The sequence below is a fragment of the Oncorhynchus tshawytscha genome, linkage group LG16 (assembly GCF_018296145.1).
Source record: "Oncorhynchus tshawytscha isolate Ot180627B linkage group LG16, Otsh_v2.0, whole genome shotgun sequence".
In the NCBI taxonomy this organism is placed as follows: domain Eukaryota; kingdom Metazoa; phylum Chordata; class Actinopteri; order Salmoniformes; family Salmonidae; genus Oncorhynchus; species Oncorhynchus tshawytscha.
The window spans coordinates 50293679-50314165 of record NC_056444.1 but is presented as its reverse complement, the minus strand read 5'-3'; the positions used below and the strand labels follow the sequence as shown (position 1 = coordinate 50314165).

The 20487-nt window shown below is 49.5% G+C and overlaps 1 protein-coding gene across 1 annotated transcript in view; it reads left to right on the top strand.

The window, feature by feature from the left end:
• Positions 1-20487, top strand: part of LOC112215839 (semaphorin-3G-like) — a 60759-nt gene that overhangs the window by 2578 nt on the left and 37694 nt on the right. Inside the window, exon 2 of the mRNA XM_042299290.1 lies at positions 18770-18930. Within this exon, the coding sequence (XP_042155224.1) occupies positions 18770-18930 (161 nt within the window). The remainder of the gene's footprint in view (positions 1-18769; positions 18931-20487) is intronic.

The window sequence follows — 20487 nt, the reverse complement described above, 5'->3', positions numbered from 1 at the left end:
AAGATTATCATCAGTTAGTTAATCCTCCAATCGGTTCCTCTGATCAGAGTCCCTCTCCCCCGTTCCCCTCCCTTCGGCTCCCTCTCGTTCTATTCTCCCGGCGGTATTGGTTGATCCCAGATATGGTGGTGCTCCTGCCTCTTGCTTCCTGCCTCCTGCTCTGTGTGTCAGACTGGAAAGATGGTTGGTGAGAGATCAGACTGGGTTTGTGATGGGAAGTGGGGAACAGCCCCTAAACCCCTTGGCAGTGGGCTCGTAAAGTGTTTCTGGGGCTCCGGGTCGGGGGCCGGGTGTTTACGGGGGTTCTCAGGGGGTGTCATCGTAGCCCCAGGTCTGTTCTGTGCGTTGCAGCTGAGCGTTTGTAGATGGAGCCCCCCACAGTCCCTCTGTCTCCTCACCTCCCACCATGTCCCCTTCCTCCCCCTCCCCATCAATCATATGCAGACCTCAGGAGGATAAATATGCCCGGGCAGTGGACACACTACTCACAAACACACACACACACGCACACACACACACACACACACACACACACACACACACACACACACATGCACACACACACACACACACACCCACACACACACACACACACACACACACACAGACAGACCTCTCTCTCTTGCTCGCATGTACACGAAAACAAGAACACAGACAAACACACTGCTCCTCATCATCACCCATTTTGAAAGTGCTGCAGATGGAGGAGCTGCTTGTTTTAGTTGACATGAATGAAGGAGTTTGTTTTTACAGTGTTGCCCAGATGTTGTTCCAGGGGGATTTAGAAGTCTCTCTCTCTCTCTCTCTCTCTCTCTCGTTCTCTCTCGCTCTCACTCTCTCTCTCTCCTTCCTTAAGTGCTCCCAGGCTTCTGGAAGAAAAAAAGATTCTCAGAAACTGGGCCAGTTGGCTCATCGCACCAAAGAACTGTATACTGTACAGCGCTGAGAAATTGGAGCGAGAGTTTGAAATACGGAGTGAACTTTTGGTTCTATGACACGGATTGACAGAATTGGGTTGGACTGTAGCTCCGGCTGGCATTGCCCCTCAGCTCAACTCCAGTTGTTATGGAATTAGTTTAGGAAATCAAAAGCTCAAGAAAGTCTGAGGAGATGTTCTAGATTATCTACCATTGAGTGGTGGATTGTTCAAGAATGATTGTCAGTAATATCTGTCTGTTCCAGTATATCCAAAAACAAGATGGCCGCCTTGCTGCTACAATACAGGGATGGTGACAGTGGCAGGTACAGTGCATTCGGAAAGTATTCAGGCCCCTTCCCCTTTTCCAAATTTTGTTACATTACAGCCTTTGCTATGAGACTCGAAATTCAGCTCAGGTGCATCATAGTTTCAATTGATCATCCTTGAGATGTTTCTACAACTTCATTGGAGTCCACCTGTGGTGATTTGGACATGATTAGGAAAGGCACATACCTGTCTATATAAGGTTGTTTGTTGACAGTACATGTCAGAGCAAAAACCAAGCCATGCGGTAGAAGAAATTGTCCGTAGAGCTCCGAGACAGGACTGTGTCGAGGCACAGATCTGGGGAAGGGTACCAAAAAATGTCTGCAGCATTGAAGGTCCACCAGAAACACAAAGGCAGCCATCATTCTTAAATGGAAGAGGTTTGGAAGAGCTAGCAGCCTGGCCAAACTGAGCAATCAGTGGAGAAGGGCCTTGGTGAGGGAGGTGACCAAGAACCTGATGGTCACTTTGACAGAGCTCCAGAGATCCTCTGTGGAGATGGGAGAACCTTCCAGAAGGACAACCATCTCTGCAGCACTCCACCAATCAGGTTTTTATGATAGAGTGGCCAGATGGAATACACTCCTCAGTAAAAGACACATGACGGCCTGCTTTTAGCTTGCCAAAATGCACCTAAAGGACTCTCAGACCATGAGAAACAAGATTCTCTGGTCTGATGAATGCAAGACTGAACTCTTTGGCCTGAATGCCAAGCGTCATGTCTGTGGGAAACCAGGCACCATCCCTATGGTGAAGCATGGTGGTGACAGCATCATGCTCTGGGGATGTTTTTCAGCATCAGAGACTGGGAGACTAGTCAGGATCGAGGGAAAGATGAATGGAGCAAAGTACAGAGAGATCCTTGATGAAAACCTGCTCCAGAGCTCACAGGACCTCAAACTGGGGCGAAGGTTCACCTTCCAACAGGACAATGACCCTAAGCACACAGCCAATACAATGCAGGAGTGGCTTCGGGACAAGTCTCTGAATGTCCTTGAGTGGCACAACCAGAGCCCAGACTTGAACCCCTTCGAAAATCTCTGGAGAGACCTGAAAATAGCTGTGCAGCGACGTTCCCCATCCATCCTGACAGAGCTTGAGAGGATCTGCAGAGAAGAATGAGAGAACCTCCCCAAATACAGGTGTGCCAAGCATCATACCCAGGAAGACTCCAGGCTGTAATCGCTGCCAAAAGTAAAGAGTCTGAATACTTATGTAAATGGTATATTTCAGTTTAAAAAATTTGATAACCTGTTTTTGCTTTGTCATTATGGGGTATTGTGTGTAGATTGATGAGGGGGGAAAAAACAATTGAATCCATTTTAGAATAAGGCTGTAACGCAACAAAATGTGGAAAAAGTCAAGGGGTTTGAATACTTTCAGAATGCACTGTAGCTAGTTGCCGACGCCCGACACCTCAGAGCTGTCATCTCTGCTGTTATCACACTCTGTGGCGTTCTCACACACGTGTGTGTCTGGTGTCTGAGCCTTGCTGAAGTGTCTGCCTCCTTAATGCCTAAACTTAACCATGGAGGTTTCTTTTGTTTTAAACCTATCCCAAACCTTCACCCTTAACTTAACCATTCAGAATTAGTGCCTGAACTTAACCGTCGAAATGTTGAATTTATGGACAAAGGTTGGATTCTGCCGTGAGACGGAGGAGAGGAGAGAGGGAGAGGAACCCACGAGAGGTGTGAGAGAGAAGAGGGGGAGGCTGGGGAAATGAAAGAGAGAACAGAAGAGTCTAAGAAGATGTAGAGAAAGGGACTTATTGTTAGTTCCACTTGTCAGACCTATGGGCGCTCTCTGGACTCTGGCGAACCTGATGTGTGCTTCTTCATGACCATAAAGGAAATTAGATTGAGGTGAAGTTGAGAAGAAATGATTTATTGGCAGGGCAGATCTTCATTCTTTTTAATGCCCCATCAAGTCAAAGTGAAAACAGGTGGGGCTATAAACCATACCCACCTAGATGCAACCACTCTTCAGACAAGCCCAGCCCCCCGCCCCAGTAGCTCCTACTCCTAGTCAGGGCAGGTCAGTGTGACTGTGGAGTAATGGATTACACAGCCATGGATGGAGCTCAGTCAGGGGAGGCCTGAACAATGCATCATTGTGTCTGTAGCGTTGGCTATAACTGGGAGCTATCCACTGCCTCCAATTAGGTAATAAGGCCTGGCAACACGCCTTCCTCTCCCCGTCTCCCCACAGTGCCACATCTGGTAGGGGTCTGGGCTTTCCGTCCATGACAGCCATGCACCGTATTAAGTGGAGAGTAATCTGATGTTGAGATGCGTTCCGATTTGGTGTTCAGATGTGGTTCTGATAAGGTACCGTTACTGTACTGTGTTTGTCTGTCCAAGTCACCATGCCTTCGGCCATTCTGTTTGGAGTCATGTCCATCTGGTTCATATCGCTTTGACACACACAACACACACACGCACACACACACACACACACACACACACACACACACACACACACACACACATGCATGCACGCACACGCAGTGATTAATCCATTGGTCTGTTTCTTTAACCTCTCTGTAGATCATTGTCTGGGGAGCCATTAGAGTCCAGCTGAGCCGCAGCATGACACAAGCTAGAGCAGTAAGCATTGAGAGCAGCAGGATCAGTGTGGCAGGCCTGACTCTATAGGACGAGTGTGTGTTAAGGGCCTGTTAGAGCAAAGAGAGGGATTGGTGGAGGCATGAATGGAGGGGACGGTGAAATAACGACGGAAGGGGGATGTAAGGAGGTAACGGCGGAACAGAGGTGAGAGGATGAAAGGGAGGGGAGAGCAGGGGAAAGATAGAGGGATGAAAGGGAGGGGAGAGCAGGGGAAAGATAGAGGGATGAAAGGGAGAGGATGGGAAGATAGAGGGATGAAAGGGAGAGGAGAGCAGGGGAAGATAGAGGGATGAAAGGGAGAGGATGGGAAAATAGAGGGATGAAAGGGAGGGAGAGCAGGGGAAAGATAGAGGGATGAAAGTGAGAGGATGGGAAGATAGAGGGATGAAAGGGAGGGGAGAGCAGGGGAAAGATAGAGGGATGAAAGGGAGAGGATGGGAAGATAGAGGGATGAAAGGGAGGGGAGAGCAGGGGAAAGATAGAGGGATGAAAGGGAGAGGATGGGAAGATAGAGGGATGAAAGGGAGGGGAGAGCAGGGGAAAGATAGAGGGATGAAAGGGAGAGTATGGGAAGATAGAGGGATGAAAGGGAGGGGAGAGCAGGGGAAAGAGAGGGATGAAAGGGAGGAGAGAGCAGGGGAAAGATAGAGAGATGAAAGGGAGGGGAGAGCAGGGGAATGATAGAGGGATGAAAGGGAGGGTAGTGCAGGGGAAAGATAGAGGGATGAAAGGGAGGGGAGAGCAGGGGAAAGATAGAGGGATGAAAGGGAGGGGAGAGCAGGAGAAAGATAGAGGGATGAAAGGGAGGGGAGAGCAGGGGAAAGATAGAGGGATGAAAGGGAGAGGATGGGAAGATAGAGGGATGAAAGGGAGGGGAGAGCAGTGGAAAGATAGAGGGATGAAAGGGAGAGGATGGGAAGATAGAGGGATGAAAGGGAGGGGAGAGCAGGGGAAAGAGGGATGAAAGGGAGGGGAGAGCAGGGGAAAGATAGAGGGATGAAAGGGAGGGGAGAGCAGGGGAATGATAGAGGGATGAAAGGGAGGGGAGAGCAGGGGAATGATAGAGGGATGAAAGAGAGGGAGAGCAGGGGAAAGATAGAGGGATGAAAGGGAGGGGAGAGCAGGGGAAAGATAGAGGGATGAAAGGGAGGGGCGAGCAGGGGAAAGAGGGATGAAAGGGGGGAGCAGGGGAAAGATAGAGGGGTGAAAGGGAGGGGAGAGCAGGGGAAAGATAGAGGGATGAAAGGGAGGGGAGAGCAGGGGAAAGATAGAGGGATGAAAGGGAGGGGATGGGAAGATAGAGGGATGAAAGGGAGGGGAGAGCAGGGGAAAGATAGAGGGATGAAAGGGAGGGAGAGCAGGGGAAAGATAGAGGGATGGAAGGGAGGGGAGAGCAGGGGAAAGATAGAGGGATGAAAGGGAGGGGAGAGCAGGGGAAGATAGATGGATGAAAGGGAGGGGAGAGCAGGGGAAAGATAGAGGGATGAAAGGGAGGGGAGAGCAGGGGAAGATAGAGGGATGAAAGGGAGGGGAGAGCAGGGGAAGATAGAGGGATGAAAGGGAGGGGAGAGCAGGGGAAGATAGAGGGATGAAAGGGAGGGGAGAGCAGGGGAAGATAGAGGGATGAAAGGGAGGGGAGAGCAGGGGAAGATAGAGGGATGAAAGGGAGGGGAGAGCAGGGGAAGATAGAGGGATGAAAGGGGGGAGAGCAGGGGAATGATAGAGGGATGAAAGAGAGGGGAGAGCAGGGGAAAGATAGAGGGATGAAAGGGAGGGGAGAGCAGGGGAAAGATAGAGGGATGAAAGGGAGGAGAGAGCAGGGGAAAGATAGAGGGATGAAAGGGAGGGGAGAGCAGGGGAAAGAGAGGGATGAAAGGGAGGGAGAGCAGGGGAAAGATAGAGGGATGAAAGGGAGGGGAGAGCAGGGGAAAGATAGAGGGATGAAAGGGAGGGGCGAGCAGGGGAAAGAGGGATGAAAGGGGGGAGCAGGGGAAAGATAGAGGGGTGAAAGGGAGGGGAGAGCAGGGGAAAGATAGAGGGATGAAAGGGAGGGGATGGGAAGATAGAGGGATGAAAGGGAGGGGAGAGCAGGGGAAAGATAGAGGGATGAAAGGGAGGGGAGAGCAGGGGAAAGATAGAGGGATGGAAGGGAGGGGAGAGCAGGGGAAAGATAGAGGGATGAAAGGGAGGGAGAGCAGGGGAAGATAGAGGGATGAAAGGGAGGGGAGAGCAGGGGAAAGATAGAGGGATGAAAGGGGGAAAGGGGAAGATAGAGGGATGAAAGGGAGGGGAGAGCAGGGGAAGATAGAGGGATGAAAGGGAGGGAGAGCAGGGGAAGATAGAGGGATGAAAGGGAGGGGAGAGCAGGGGAAGATAGAGGGATGAAAGGGAGGGGAGAGCAGGGGAAGATAGAGGGATGAAAGGGGGGGAGAGCAGGGGAAGATAGAGGGATGAAAGGGGGGGAGGGGAAGATAGAGGGATGAAAGGGGAAGAGCAGAGGAAGATGAGGGATGAAAGGGAGGGGAGAGCAGGGGAAGATAGAGGGATGAAAGGGAGGGGAGAGCAGGGGAAGATAGAGGGATGAAAGGGAGGGGAGAGCAGGGGAAGATAGAGGGATGAAAGGGAGGGGAGAGCAGGGGAAGATATAGGGATGAAAGGGAGGGGAGAGCAGGGGAAGATAGAGGGATGAAAGGGAGGGGAGAGCAGGGGAAAGATAGAGGGATGAAAGGGGAAGGGAAGGAATGGCTCAGAGTTGAGCACCTGAGGGTGAGACACAGAGTCCCTTTCAGCAGGCAGGGTTGAGGGTTCGAGGCCTAACAAAGTGTCATTGATCATCTGTCATGTAGATTAGTTCTCCCCTGTCCACAAGAGGGCTAGCAATGTGTGTGTGTGTGTGTGTGTGTGTGTGTGTGTGTGTGTGTGTGTGTGTGTGTGTGTGTGTGTGTGTGTGTGTGTGTGTTAGTCCGAGAGAGAGAGAGAGAGAGTGTCTATGCAAGTCTGTAGTCTGTTTCTCTATATACACATTATACAGTCTCTGTGGGTCTGTGTATTTGATTGTGTGTGTATAAAGAAACATTTCCATCCTGGATGGACAATAAAGTTGTATTCTATTCTATTCTATATGTGAGTATAAATACGTCACCCTTGTTAAGTGTATTTGTGTTTTCATCTCCAGGGCTCAGTTCTGTCTGACCAGCGTGTCTAAGTGAGCCCTTGACAGTGTATTGTGGGAAGAGCTAGCCAATATAAACCCCAGTGTCCGGAGAAATGACAACGCTGTCCATGCGTGGAACAAATTACACAAATGGCTGCAGTCCAGGGGGTTAAATCTATTTATCTGATCCGTTCCCACAATCCCACCCCATCCCCCTGTCATCCACCTCTCCAAACCTTCTACGTCCTTTTGTCTTCAAGTGGTTTCATTTCATAACGGGGACAGCCGTGCCGGGAGTTGCTGTGCCATCTTAAAGATGGATGCCAGGGGTTTGAAGTGGGCTCTTTCTTTCTTTCTTCATAAAAGGCTCTCCCTCCCCTTGGGTTGGGTAAACAGCTCAGACCTCTGCTGTGCAGTTCACTGGAGAACGAGAGAAAGCGAGAGAGAGATAGACAGAACGAGGGAGAGGGAGGGAACGAGAGAGAGCGGGAGAGAGAGAGAGAGAACTGTGGTCCTGCTTGGCCCATAGCACAGGCAAGGAAAGAAAGAGAGAGAAAAAGACCCATGATTCGAGGGAGAGGGAGGAGTATTTATGTTAGGGTATGAAAAGCTATACCTAAAGCAATACGGGCTCTCATAGCTACTCTACTAGGGGTTAGCAGGGTTTGTATATTTTTTCTGACTGCTGCTGGGGTTGGCCCTTGCTGCCTGCTGGGTGCAAGCTGGCCCGGTGAGAGAGTTAGTGAGCGGGGCTACAGTTTCAACTGGGGCTGCAGGGCCTGTGGTCCTACGGGTCCCATGGGGCTCGGAAACTAGGGGTGGTAGTATTGACAGGAATGTCTAAATGCTAGGGGGTGTACGTAAACACAGGTCTTTGCCCTCCCCTTCCCCCACAATAATACTGTAATCACACTGATTGGACGTCACATCTACCGTTGTCCTCTGACTCTGATTTCTCCTATTTGGCTGACGTCCAGCGCAGTGAACACAGGAAGCGGAGAACGTTCTTCTTCCCTTTTGGCAAATGAGACAACAGAGGATTTGGTGGAAGGAAGGCCCTGCGTTCTCCCTGGGTTGGTCTGTGTGAGAGGCTACGTGTGGAGGTCATGATGAGTGTTGGAATAAAGAATGGACTTGAGATGGTGTCAGAATGTTGTTTGCATGTGTGTGTGTGAGTGGGTTAGCGTAACGTGGGTGTATCCGGGTGTCTACCCGTGTTATTGCACGAGAGATCCACCGCGGGTGATTCTGGCTGTGGGCCAGATGAAGGTGAGCAGGAGAAAGCCTGGGGTGATGGGAACTCCCTCTGAGAGTGTTCACAGCGCAGACAGTCCGTGTCGCTCACAGTGATGTCAGCTGCTATGAACAACCCCCCCCGCTGTCAGCTGCACTGCCTCCGCAATCAATTAGTTCCACCCAGGAGCTGCTGACAGGAAGTGCCAAGAGCAACATCACCCGCTGCACATTCTATAATTATTACAGGGAACACACGCACATCCACACAGACGCACGCATGCATGCACACACACACACGCACACGCACACGCACGCACACACACACACGCACACGCACACACACACACGCACACACACACACACACACACTGCGCCCATTACCTCAACGCTCCTGGCGATTGTATAGGCTGCAGTTAACTGACACCTGAGCCAAGGCTCCATACAGACGGTGTGTGTGTGGACACTTGTGTGTCCATTCCTAGATGAGTGTGTGTGTATATGCATTTGTTAATTAAGAGAGTGCTTCAACATTGGGCGCTGCCTGCCTGCCGCTGATAGAGGGAGCCAGCTGGTATTGACCAGGGAGACTGCCTGCCTGCTACAGTTGACGAGGGTAATTTCTTCATTACATAGAGAGGAGGAGGGAGACTTTCTCCGCTGGGTCTGGGAGGCCTAGATTGGACTGGGCCTTCCAGGACCCCACTAGACCCTCCAGAAGTGGCCTGGTTCTGGTTATTCTGACGCACCCTGTTGGGAAGCACTAGAACGCTTAACAGACGATCGACCACTTCGTTGGGACGTATCATCAAATCCCTGTCCCATTTCACGGCCCTCCCTACTAGCCGTTTACACTTCAGCCCCAATTCCCCCATAATGCCTGGTTTAGGGTATTTTATGAGCACTGCGTGTGAGCCAGCAGGGTTTGGACTGGGTTTGGGGGCGAAACCTCAATCCACTGTGAAAGTTTACAGTGAATTGGCCGTCCTTTTGATAAGGGGGTTGATTGGAGTCCGGGATGCTGAGGTCACCCTCTCCGCCCCTCTCTCCCTTCTCTCCACCGGCCTGTTGGTTGACTCTGTGGGGTAATTGTATGACTCTGCTCAGATAGGCTGATAAGAGAGAGGTTCCAGGATGTGTGTGTGTGTGTGTGTGTGTCTGCGCGCGCGTGCGCCCCTGTGTGCGCGCGCGCGCGTGTGTGTTTGTGTGCGCCTGTGTGTGCGTGCCAGTGGATCCATTCTGACAGAGCCCTGGCAGTGGTTTGAAGAATGGACTTTATCAGTGCTAACCTCAGGGCCCGCAGGGCCGACTTCTGTCTCCACCGAGGACGTTTACAACGCAGAGGTTAAACATTCATCATGTGTGGTCATAGACATAGAATGACTAGCGTGTTTATTTTAAGAAGCAAAAAAAAATAAAAAATAAAAACGAGCTTAGGAGCAGAGGATCGGCCCAATGCAACGGTCTCTGTCAAACAGACGAACAAGCACGCACTCACACACAAGCCGCGTGGAGTTACTCCATGTAATGCCGTGGGGGAGGACGACGTTAAAGCCAGGCCACCACCAGTGGGCAGAGTAACCCAGAGTGGTGTGTGTCCCCAGCCAAGACAAACACCTGACTTCTGTCCCATAGACACAAAGACCCCTTTATAGACCCCATTCAGATCCCCAGTCCCCATACACAGTGTATAATCTAGGAAAGAGCAGCTAAGGGGATGAAATATGGCACAGGCTGTTCTTTGAAGGTGTGTGTGTGTGTGTGTGTGTGTGTGTGTGTGTGTGTGTGTGTGTATGTGTGTGTGTGTGTGTGTGTGTGTGTGTGTGTGTGTGTGTGTGTGTGTGTGTGTGTGTGTGTGTGTGCGTGTGTGCTTACGTGTGTGTGTATGATTCTACGGTGAGTTATATATGACAGGCCCGGAGATGGCGGGGGACGCGTGGACAGGAAACACAGGGCTTTCCTGTGTCACAGGCATCTGTTATGGGGCAGGTTGACACGGATAATGGTGGTAGTCCTGCCAAGTGGGTCCATTCCTTGTGGGTCCGGCCAAAAAGGAGGGGGTGAGTAGTCTGGACAGTGGAGGATATGGGGAGGGAGTGGGAGAAGATGGAGGAGGAGGTAAGATGGCTGACTTGTGTGTAGACTCAGATTCCCAGCATTCTTGGCGCACAGCAATAATATACAGCAGCGCTAATACAAGGAACACTGGCCTGGGGAGTCTTTTAAAGGGTGCAATGAATGACTCTCTCTCTCTCTCTCTCTCTCTCTCTCTCTCTATGTGTGTGTGTGTGTCGTCCTATGTGTGTGTTATCTGTGGTGTGTGTGTGTACTAACCGCCAGGTGTGTGGAGACAGCGAAGGTGTGTGTGTGTCTATCTGCCTTTTGCATGTGAAAAAACTTGTCAGATGGAGGAGATAGGGGGAGAGAGGTGTGGGAGAGATGTGGCGATGACAGGTGTGAGATTGAGACAAGGAGAGAGAAGGGATTTGAACTGTACCATGAAGAACGAGTGAAGGAGAGAAGAGAGAGAGAGTGAAGGGTGCATGGTGTGGCCTTTGGGGTCTAACGGGCCTCAGATGTGCCCCCCTCCTCCTCCCCTCACCCCTCAACCCCTCATCCCTCGCCCTGAGCTCAGAATAACTCCTCCAGCCACTCCTAAACACACTAACGACTAAACCTCAATTTGTTCCTTGTAGAAGAGACAATCAAATACGAGAGCCTTGAGTGCTCCCTCATATTCCCCATCCTCCTCTCTCTGTCCCTTTCTTTCTCTCTCGCTCTCTTCACCTTAGTCTCTCCTTCTCACGCTCTTCCAATCGTTGTTTTTCTGTCTAAACACTGAAATAATACAGCTAGATTGGGGTTCTTTTTAAGACAAAATCCATCCCTCAGAAAATATCTTCACATACACAGCTGTGTGGATGATGGATGGAGGATGGAAATGTTGGACTTTAAGCTATGTGGCTAAGGTTTTCAGAGGATCTGTATTGAATGCAATGTCGCAGTAAGATAATACTGTGTGTGTGATTGGATGTTATGGTTACAAGACCGAGAATGTGGAATATTGCACGTTGATGATTTTGGTAGTTGTTGTCCCAGTCCTGGAGTTGGTTAGAGGTTTTATTCATTACCGATCAAAGCTCTTGTGGCTGGTGGCACTGTGTACCACTAAGGTAGCGTTGTCTGGGTCAATGGGGGTGTGGTTGGCACACATACAGATAGTCTGGGTTGGTCTGAGTTGGTCTGGGTTAGTTGGTCTGGGTTAGTCTGAGTTGTCTGGGTTGGTCTTGGTTAGTCTATGTTGATCTGGGTTGTCTGGGTTAGTCAGTGTTGGTCTGGGTCAGTCTGGGTTGATCTGGGTTGGTCTGGATTGGTCTGGGTTGTGTCTGAGTTGGTCTGGGTTGGTCTGGGTTGTTCTCAGTTAGTCTCGGGTGATCTGGGTTGGTCTGGGTTGGTCTTGATTGGTCTGGGTTAGTCTTGGTTAGTCTTGGTTGGTCTTGGTTAGTCTAGGTTTGTCTGGGTTAGTCTCAGTTGTCTGGGTTGGTCTGGGTTGGTCTGGATTAGTCTGGGCTGGTCTTGGTTAGTCTAGGTTGGTCTGGGTTGGTCTTGGTTGGTCTTGGTTAGTCTAGGTTGGTCTGGGTTGGTCTTAGTTGGTCTGGGTTGGTCTGGGTTAGTCTAGGGTGGTCTGGGTTAGTCTGGGTTAGTCTGGGTTGATCTGGGTTGTCGGAGTGTCGTATACTCTCCTACAGGGTCAATATTATCCCGGGGTTCAGGTGTCAGCTCTGAGGACCATCCAGACAGGGAGCTGGACATACAGGCACACACACGCACGCACGCACGCACACGCACACACACACACACACACACACACACACACACACACACACACACACACACACACACACACACACACACACACACACACACACACACACACACACACACACACACACACACACACACACAAACCTATTATGGGGCATTAGCCTGTGGGGTGCCAGTATAGCGCGACCGGAGGAAGAACTCAGACGAGATGTTTACACTCTTAATCCACAGGACAAACACACAAGAAGACTTAAGAGGAGGGGAGAGGAGGAGAAAAGAGAAGGGCAAGAACCCTCCACAGACCCCGACCCTCCCTGACCTCCTCCTCCCCTCCCCTCTCTCCAGCCTCCAGCCGCTGTGTTTGGTTCCCAAAGCCCCAGACCCACAAAGAGTGACCCCTTTCTCTCTCTGTTTATTTGTGTCTGCGGGTCACCACAGTCGGAGGATAGAGTGGATACTTGGTTAAAAACTCTATGTAGGAGCGTAGTTGGTTTTAGTTTTGTTGAGTTGAGTTTAAGGCAAAATGGCTGTGATAATCAAGAACGGACATATGGAGAACAGGTGTACTACTTAGATCCTGATTTTTGTTTGTGTAGAGCAATCATGTAACGGTGGCATGTTTTTCTCCACACGTGCAATGTTGTTTTTCTGCATTGGGGATTCTTTTGTTGGTAAGTAAAGAGGGTTACAAGTGAATTGACATATATCTTACTGTGGGTGAGGTTTTTAAAGAGGTAAAGATAGAGGGAATGGAGATGAAGTTGGAGAGAGGGAAGGAGAAAAATAGAACAAGTGTGTGGTGTGCGTGGAGTGTGGCAGAGGTTGACTTTTCAGAGGAAAAGCATCAGACTCTTACAGTGCTAACAAGTGTGAGTGTGTGTGTGCTTGTCTGTGTGTCTATTTGTGTGCGTGTGTTTATGTGTGTGTGTTTTTGTGTATAGTATCTTCAGTTTGGGGGGTTGTGGGACATGGGGCTAGGAGATAGCGGCTAAAGCAATGGAGTATGAGCTGCATCACTGACAGGTCTCCTATATTCCTCTCTGTCAAAATATAGAGGTGAGAGCAGAGCAACAGATCACTGTCACGTCATAGTCGGCTGTCACGCCTTCAACACCCACAACTAGATGGCGCCGACGGAGAAGGGCGTCATCTTACGAGTTCCAACCTGACTTGGTATTTAGTGACTTTTTATCGTGTTTGTCTTTTTTATCTTACAGAAAGTTCAGACAATTATCACATATGACCTCCAAGCACTTCTGGAGGAAGCTGTTCCATTGTTCCCTGTTACACTGTTCCCTATTCCTTTGTTCCATGGGCCACCAAGACGCCTCCAACGCAGGAGATGAGGTGGAGTCCTGGGTGAGATCGAGGCGAAGAGAAATTCTAACGGCGCTCCCCTCCGTTCTATTGGCAAAATGTCCAGTCACTGGAGAATAAGATGGATGAGCTTCGTCCAAGAGTCTCCCATCAGAGAAACTTGAAAAGCAGCAATATTATTTGTCTTACTGAAACTTGGCCGGATGATGACGCTACGCACGCAGTTCTCAATGGATTCTCCAGGCAGTGGCGGGAATGGGCGGCGGCTTCAGGGAATGCGAAAGACGGAGGAGTGTGTTTTTTTTCATGAACGGAAACTGGTGTGCTGCTTCAATTGTGAAGGAAATCCCAAGCTTTTGCTCACCTGATATAGGACACCTCATGGTGAGCTGCAGACCCTTTTGTCTACCAAGAGAGTTCTCATCCGTAATTATCACGGCTGTCTACATCCCTCCACAAGCCAACACTACTCTGGCACTCAACGAACTGTACGGGTCCATGAACAAATAAGAAACCGCTCACCCAGAGGCAGCGTTTCTGGTGGGCGGAGACTTTAACAGGGGGAGGCTTAAAAGCGTCCTACCTCACTTTTACCGACATGTTTCCTGTGACTCTAGGGGCTCTGAAACTCTAGACCACTTTTATTCTACTCCCAGAAACGTATACAAGGCCCTCGCTCGTCCTCCCTTTGGCAAATCTGACCAAGACTCAATTCTCCTGCTTCCTGTTTACCAACAAACGCTCAAACAGGAAGTACCAGTGATGAGCTCAATAAGGAGGTGGTCAGATGAAGCAGACGAGATCCTGGGATATGTTCCCGGGGTTCAACTGATAGCATTGAGGAGTTTACCACAACAGTCAAAGGCTTCATCAATAAGTGCATAGATGATGGTGCCCCAATAGAGACTTCAAGGATGTATCCAAACCAAAAGCCAACGATTACGTGAAATATCCGTACGGGGCTAAAGGTTGGGCTACCACTTACAAGGTGGAAGCCTATTACGCCAGCTCCGAAGATCGTCATGTGTGGCCGGGCTTGCAGACAATAACGGATTAGAAAGGGAAACCCAGCTGTGAGTTGCTCAGCGATGCAGAACTCCCAAACGAGCTAAATTCCTTTTATGCTCGCTTCGAAGGAATATCACACTGTGCCTTGTGTGAAAGCCCTTGTTTTTGTCCCCAGATAACTGTGTGATCTCGCTCTCCGTTGTTGATGTGAGCAAAACGTTTAAACATATTAACAAGCACACGGAATACCAGGGTGCGTTCTCAAAGCTTGCACGGACCAGCTGGCAAGTGGCTTCGAGGACATTTTCAATCTCTCTTGTCCCAGTCTATAATCCCAACATGTTTCAAGCTGATCACCATTGTCCCTGTTCCCAAGAGCTCCAAGGTAACCTACCTGGTAACCTATGTGTGTGCCTACTATCGCCCTGTAGCACTCTCATCTGTAATTATGAAGTGCTTTGAAAGGCTGGTCATGACACACATCAACACCATCTTCTCAGACACCTTAGAATCACTTCAATTCGCATACCGCCCCAACAGATCCACAGATGATGCAATCTCAATTGCACTCCACACTGCCCTCGCCCACCTGGACAAGAGGGGAAATAACTGTGTGAGAATGCTGTTCATAGACTACAGCTCAGCGTTCAACACCATAGTCCCCTCCAAGATTATCACCAAGCTAGGGATCCTGGGACTGAACCCCTCCCTCTGTAGCTGGATCCTGGACCTCCTGACGGGGCAGCCCCAGGTGGTGAGGGTAGGCAACAACACCTCCTACGTGCTAACTTTCAACACAGGGGCCCCACAGGGGTGTGTGCTTTGTCCCCTCCTGTATTCCCTGTTCACCCATGACTGACTCATGACTCCAAGACCATCACCAAGTTTGCTGACGACACGCCAGTGCATGGCCTGATCACCAACAGCAATGAGTCAGCCTACAGGAACGAGGTCAGAGACTTGGTGGTGCCAGGACAACAACCTCTCCCTCAACGTCAGCTGATCGTGGACTATAGGAGAGAGAGGGGAGAGCCCGCCCCCATCCACATCGACGGGGCTGTTGTGGAGCGGGTCGAGAGCTTCAAGTTCCTTGGCGTCCACATCACTAATGACTGAACATGTTCCCACATAGTCGTGAAGAGGACACGGCAGCGCCTCTTCCCCCTCAGACAGCCCAGTACATCACCGGGGTCGAGCTCCCTGCCATCCAGGACCTCTATATCAGACAGTGTCAGAGGAAAGTCAAAAAAATTGGCAAAGACTCCAGCCACCCAAGCCATAGACTGTTCACTCTGCTACTGTCTGGCAAACGGTACCGGAGCATCAACTCTCGGATCAACAGGCTACGAGACAGCTTCTACCCCCAAGCCACAAGAATGATAAATAGCCAAACTACTAGACATTCAATGAATGATACCTGAACTATCTGCACTGACTGTCTCTTGCACTGTCCCTACGCACACTCACCATACAGTCCACATGCACACTCACTCACACACACTACATATGCACAAACATAACACACACACACGCATACTGACACAACACAGACACACATACATTCTGGTACTGGTACTCCCTGTATATTATCGCTCCATTGTGTATTTTATTCTATTCATCTTGTGTTAATATTTTTTTAACTTCGCATCGTTGGGAAGGGCTTGTCAGCTAACATTTCACGGTAAAAGTCTACACCAGTTGTATTCGGGACATGTGACGAATCAAATCTGATTTGATTTGAGTCACTCCACACTGACGCCTGAAGTCGATCGTCAGCTCCTACAGATCAGTGGGAAACGCCGAGCGCCCTGAATTCGTGTACAAGTAGGCTGCTCCAGGTTTGCTGGCTCTGTGTACGCTGATATATTTAAATGAAAACAGAGACCGCATTCCTGCACGTGTTCAGTTGGACTCGGACACTGTATCCTTGTCTGTAACATTATCTGCTACGGAATAGTATTGATGGGTGTTTCTGTCTGCCTATACTGTGTAATCTCAACCCATACTACCTGGATCTCTCTACTACCCCGTCTGTCAACAGCATATTTATGTCACCTATGGCCCTCATCTGTACTTATCACTGTGCTTGCTTGTCTGTTTGGAATGTATGTCCCCCCTCTGTTCATGCTCATGTCTTTGCCTCTGTCAGTCAGATCTCCTGTCTGTCTGTTCGTCCATCCTTATGTCCGCCTGCCTGGGTGCGTTCTGTTAACAATTATGCTTAGTTACTTGAACTGGAGAAGTTTTCATGTAACTTTCATGAGGTCGTAATAACAGGCAGCCCTATTGTTTGGCCTCTGCTGTAGCGACTGTTTCATGGGATCCCAATTAAGGGTTTGGGTCTGACTCGTGCCACCTCTGCTTTTTCATTCATCTCGGTTCATGATCATGTTTTATTCCCAATTAGGAAATATATGAGAGGAAAAACACTGTAAAGTTTATAGTGCTCTCCACCTCTAGCCATAGTTAATTATGGGGAGGGCTAACACAGACAGACAGACAGACAGACACGCTCACACGCACACACACACACACACACACACACACACACACACACACACACACACACACACACACACACACACACACACACCACACACACACACCCTGAGAGACGAGCCCCTGTCACTCAACGCTCCTCCGAGTGTTTGCTGAGTGATGAACAAGGGCCTCTCTGCACCCAGCGACACCGTGTCCATCAGTGGGGCCCTACAGAGCTCTGGGGTTTAGGACTCCAAGAGACACACACTGGGTTGATCTGCCAAAAACATACAAACCACCACCTCACACCGATCTTGAACTGTGTGTCTCTGATTGTAGATTAATTTGTTATTTTTGATGTTGTTGCCAGAATAGCTGGAGAGAAGATCCAACAGTGAGCTGCTGTCTGTCTGTGAGACATTAAAGAGTAGACATGACAGGGTGAAGGGATGTCTGTAGTGTAATTACAACACTCCCTGATCTGAATAATACCGTGGGTACTAATCTGCCTTTTTAATCAGTACTTCTGATCTGACGGTTAGAGATCAAACTCTCTCTCTCTCTTTTTTTTTTCTTTCTTCTCACTCTGTCCTCTTTCCCCCCAGTTGCTATCATTGTTTCCCTTGTTCTCTTGTAGTTTCTCTCCTTCCTGCACACTCATAGACACACACACCCTTCAAAAGTATCAAAGTGTTTTGGCTCCAGGCACGGAGTTCCACCTCCTGACTCCAGATTGGTTAGGGGAAGAGGGAGATCCCGTTGTGTACAGTCCAGTCTGGCAACACTTCACACACTCACACAGAGACCACAGACAGAGACAAGGACACACAGTACACACACACACACACACACACACACACACACACACACACACACACACACACACACACACACACACACACACACACACACACACACACACACACACACACACACACACACACACACACACACACACACTTACTTTAGGATCACAGGTCAAATCCTGTTTTCCGATTACAGTATTTCTGTCTTCTCTTATTACCTTCCATTTACCAGTGTCTAGGTCACCAGTGTCTAGGCCACCAATGTCTAGGCCATGCTAAATGTATACTAAAACAGCATACAAGCAGGACGTTAGAGGAGCATGCTTGGCCTCCCCACCACGCTCTCTGTTTAACATCTGCACATTTGTTTGGTCGATCTGGGACTTCACATTAGAGGAGAGCCAGTGAGCAGTGGACCCAGTGAATAGAGAGCGAGAATGTGTGTGTGTGTGTGTGTTTGTGTGTGTGCACAAGTGGACGTGTCTGTATACCTTAGAGCAGCACGTTCCATGTTAACCCCTGCCCACCGCCATCTCCATGGCAAGACATCCTATCAACATACACTGTACTTATATAGTGTCTAAAATACTAGACCCGGAACATTCTAATGGCAACAATGTGCTGTATTGTACAGTAGAAGGAAGCAGTGGATGTTACCAGAACCATAAGGGACATATTTCAGATTTGTGACTCCACCCAAACCGCCCTTGATCTTTGTTTGTCATCTCAGAACACAGAACACTGAGTCATTCTCCAAGAGCCAAGCCTTCCAGTTCCAGGCCTCTACTGTTCTGGAAGCACCTTGAATCCATTTGAACGAACATGGAGATCTCTGGCTCAGCAGGGAACCCAACCCAGAACCACTCACTCCCTTAGTTCTATTCCACAGACAAATGTCAGCTTTTCTTTAGCATATTGAGCAGATGTGTCGTAACGCTCCATTTTGGCGTTTTTATTCTTGTTAACGTAGTCCTCCGCTGGCTTTGTTTATCCTCACACGCTTTCCTCTGTTCTCCTCTCCTCTCCTCTCTCTCCTCCATCCATCCTCCTTCCTCTCCTCCCTCCACAGACCTCGTGGCCACCAACCGGTCCTCTATCTTCAGTGGGCATGACGGTCAGCTCTCTCTGACCGCTGTGTTTCTGGACGAGTACCATGACCGTCTGTTCCTGGGGGGCAAAGACGTCCTCTACTCCCTGAGACTGGACCATACCAACCCGGACTCCAAAGAGGTGAGTCCACATTCCCTGTGGGACTCCAGTACAACTCCATACTTTACAACTTCAGGCAACAATCCTTACGTAAATAGTTGTTCCTAAACTCCCCCATTGGCCATGCTTATCAAAGTTTATCAAAGCTCAGGCCCATCTGTAATGGGCCCGAGCTCCGTGGAGAGGAGTTAGTGTTGCTGTTTAAGTTGCTGACTGGGGGTTGGGCTTACATTGGAAGCATGAAGATATACATCACACCAGGACTCCCAACACCACAGGCCTCTAAATCACCACTCTGCTCCCTTTTATCCAAGTCCAACTCTGGGATTCCTTACATATTCCCTGCAGAGATGAACACTTTCACAGTTTGAGTTAGTGGGACCTGCTGCTTGAGCAGTGTGTGTGTGTGTGTGTGTGTGCACGTGTGTGTGTCCTCATTCGGCCTGTGATAAACAGCCTCCTGTGTCTGCCATCCATATCCCAGTCTAGAGTTTACACTGGTCTCAATGCAGCTCTTCTTATCAGCACTCTGTGGTTTCCCAGCTGATACGGCAGCAGAGAGAGAGAGAGTTAGAGAGAGTCAGAGAGAGAGTTAGAGAGAGAGAGAGAGAGAGATATAGAGAGAGAGAGTGCAGAGAGAGTGCAGCGTTAGAGAGAGAGAGAGAGAGAGAGAGAGAGGGTGCAGAGAGAGAGAGAGAGTTAGAGAGAGAGAGAGTTAGAGAGAGAGAGAGAGAGAGTTAGAGAGAGAGAGAGAGAGTACAGGAGAGCTTAACCCTGGCCCCAGGTTTCTCCAGCTTCCTCCTCCACCTCACATATCATTCCCTCTAGAATTCATAAATCCCTCTGTATCTTGCCTTCACCCTGGTCCTCCATCATAGACTAAGCCCTCTGCTCCCCTCCCTCATCACCTCTGTATATCAGACTTAACCTGCTCTGTACCAGTTTACTGTTATACTCCATTTATAAAGTCAACTCACTATTGGTAATGTATAAACTCTTACGCTCAGTCTGGCTGGGTCCACTAGTATTTGACAAGGAGAAACAAACATGGACGAGTTGGGAAAATGAGGTGACAGAGAGCAGGTTGGCCCGTGAGCTGCCTCTAATAACCCCATACATTGGGGCGGCAGCGTAGCCAAGTGGTTAGAGCATTGGACTAGTAACCGAAAGGTTGCAAGTTCAAATCCCCGAGCTGACAAGAAACTAAATCTGTCGTTCTGCCCCTGAACAGGCAGTTAACCCACCGTTCCTAGGCTCTCATTGAAAATAAGAATTTGTTCTTAACTGACTTGCCTAGTAAAATAAGGGTAAAGAAATACATCTCTGAGGCAAGGTTAAAAAATGGTTGAGTGAGAGAAATGTCGATTGACACAAGCTTGCTATTTCATTCAAGCGAATAGTCAATTCCATAGCTGATGATGGCCAATTCCATAACCCCTCTCTCAGCCACAGCCCACTGCCCAAAGCCCACTGCCACTTCTTAACAGCTCCAACAGCCACGTTGGTGTATCATAACTGGGAATTGTTTGAACTGTTTCAATACAGTCTTAATGGTAATGAAAAAAACCCCAGAATACC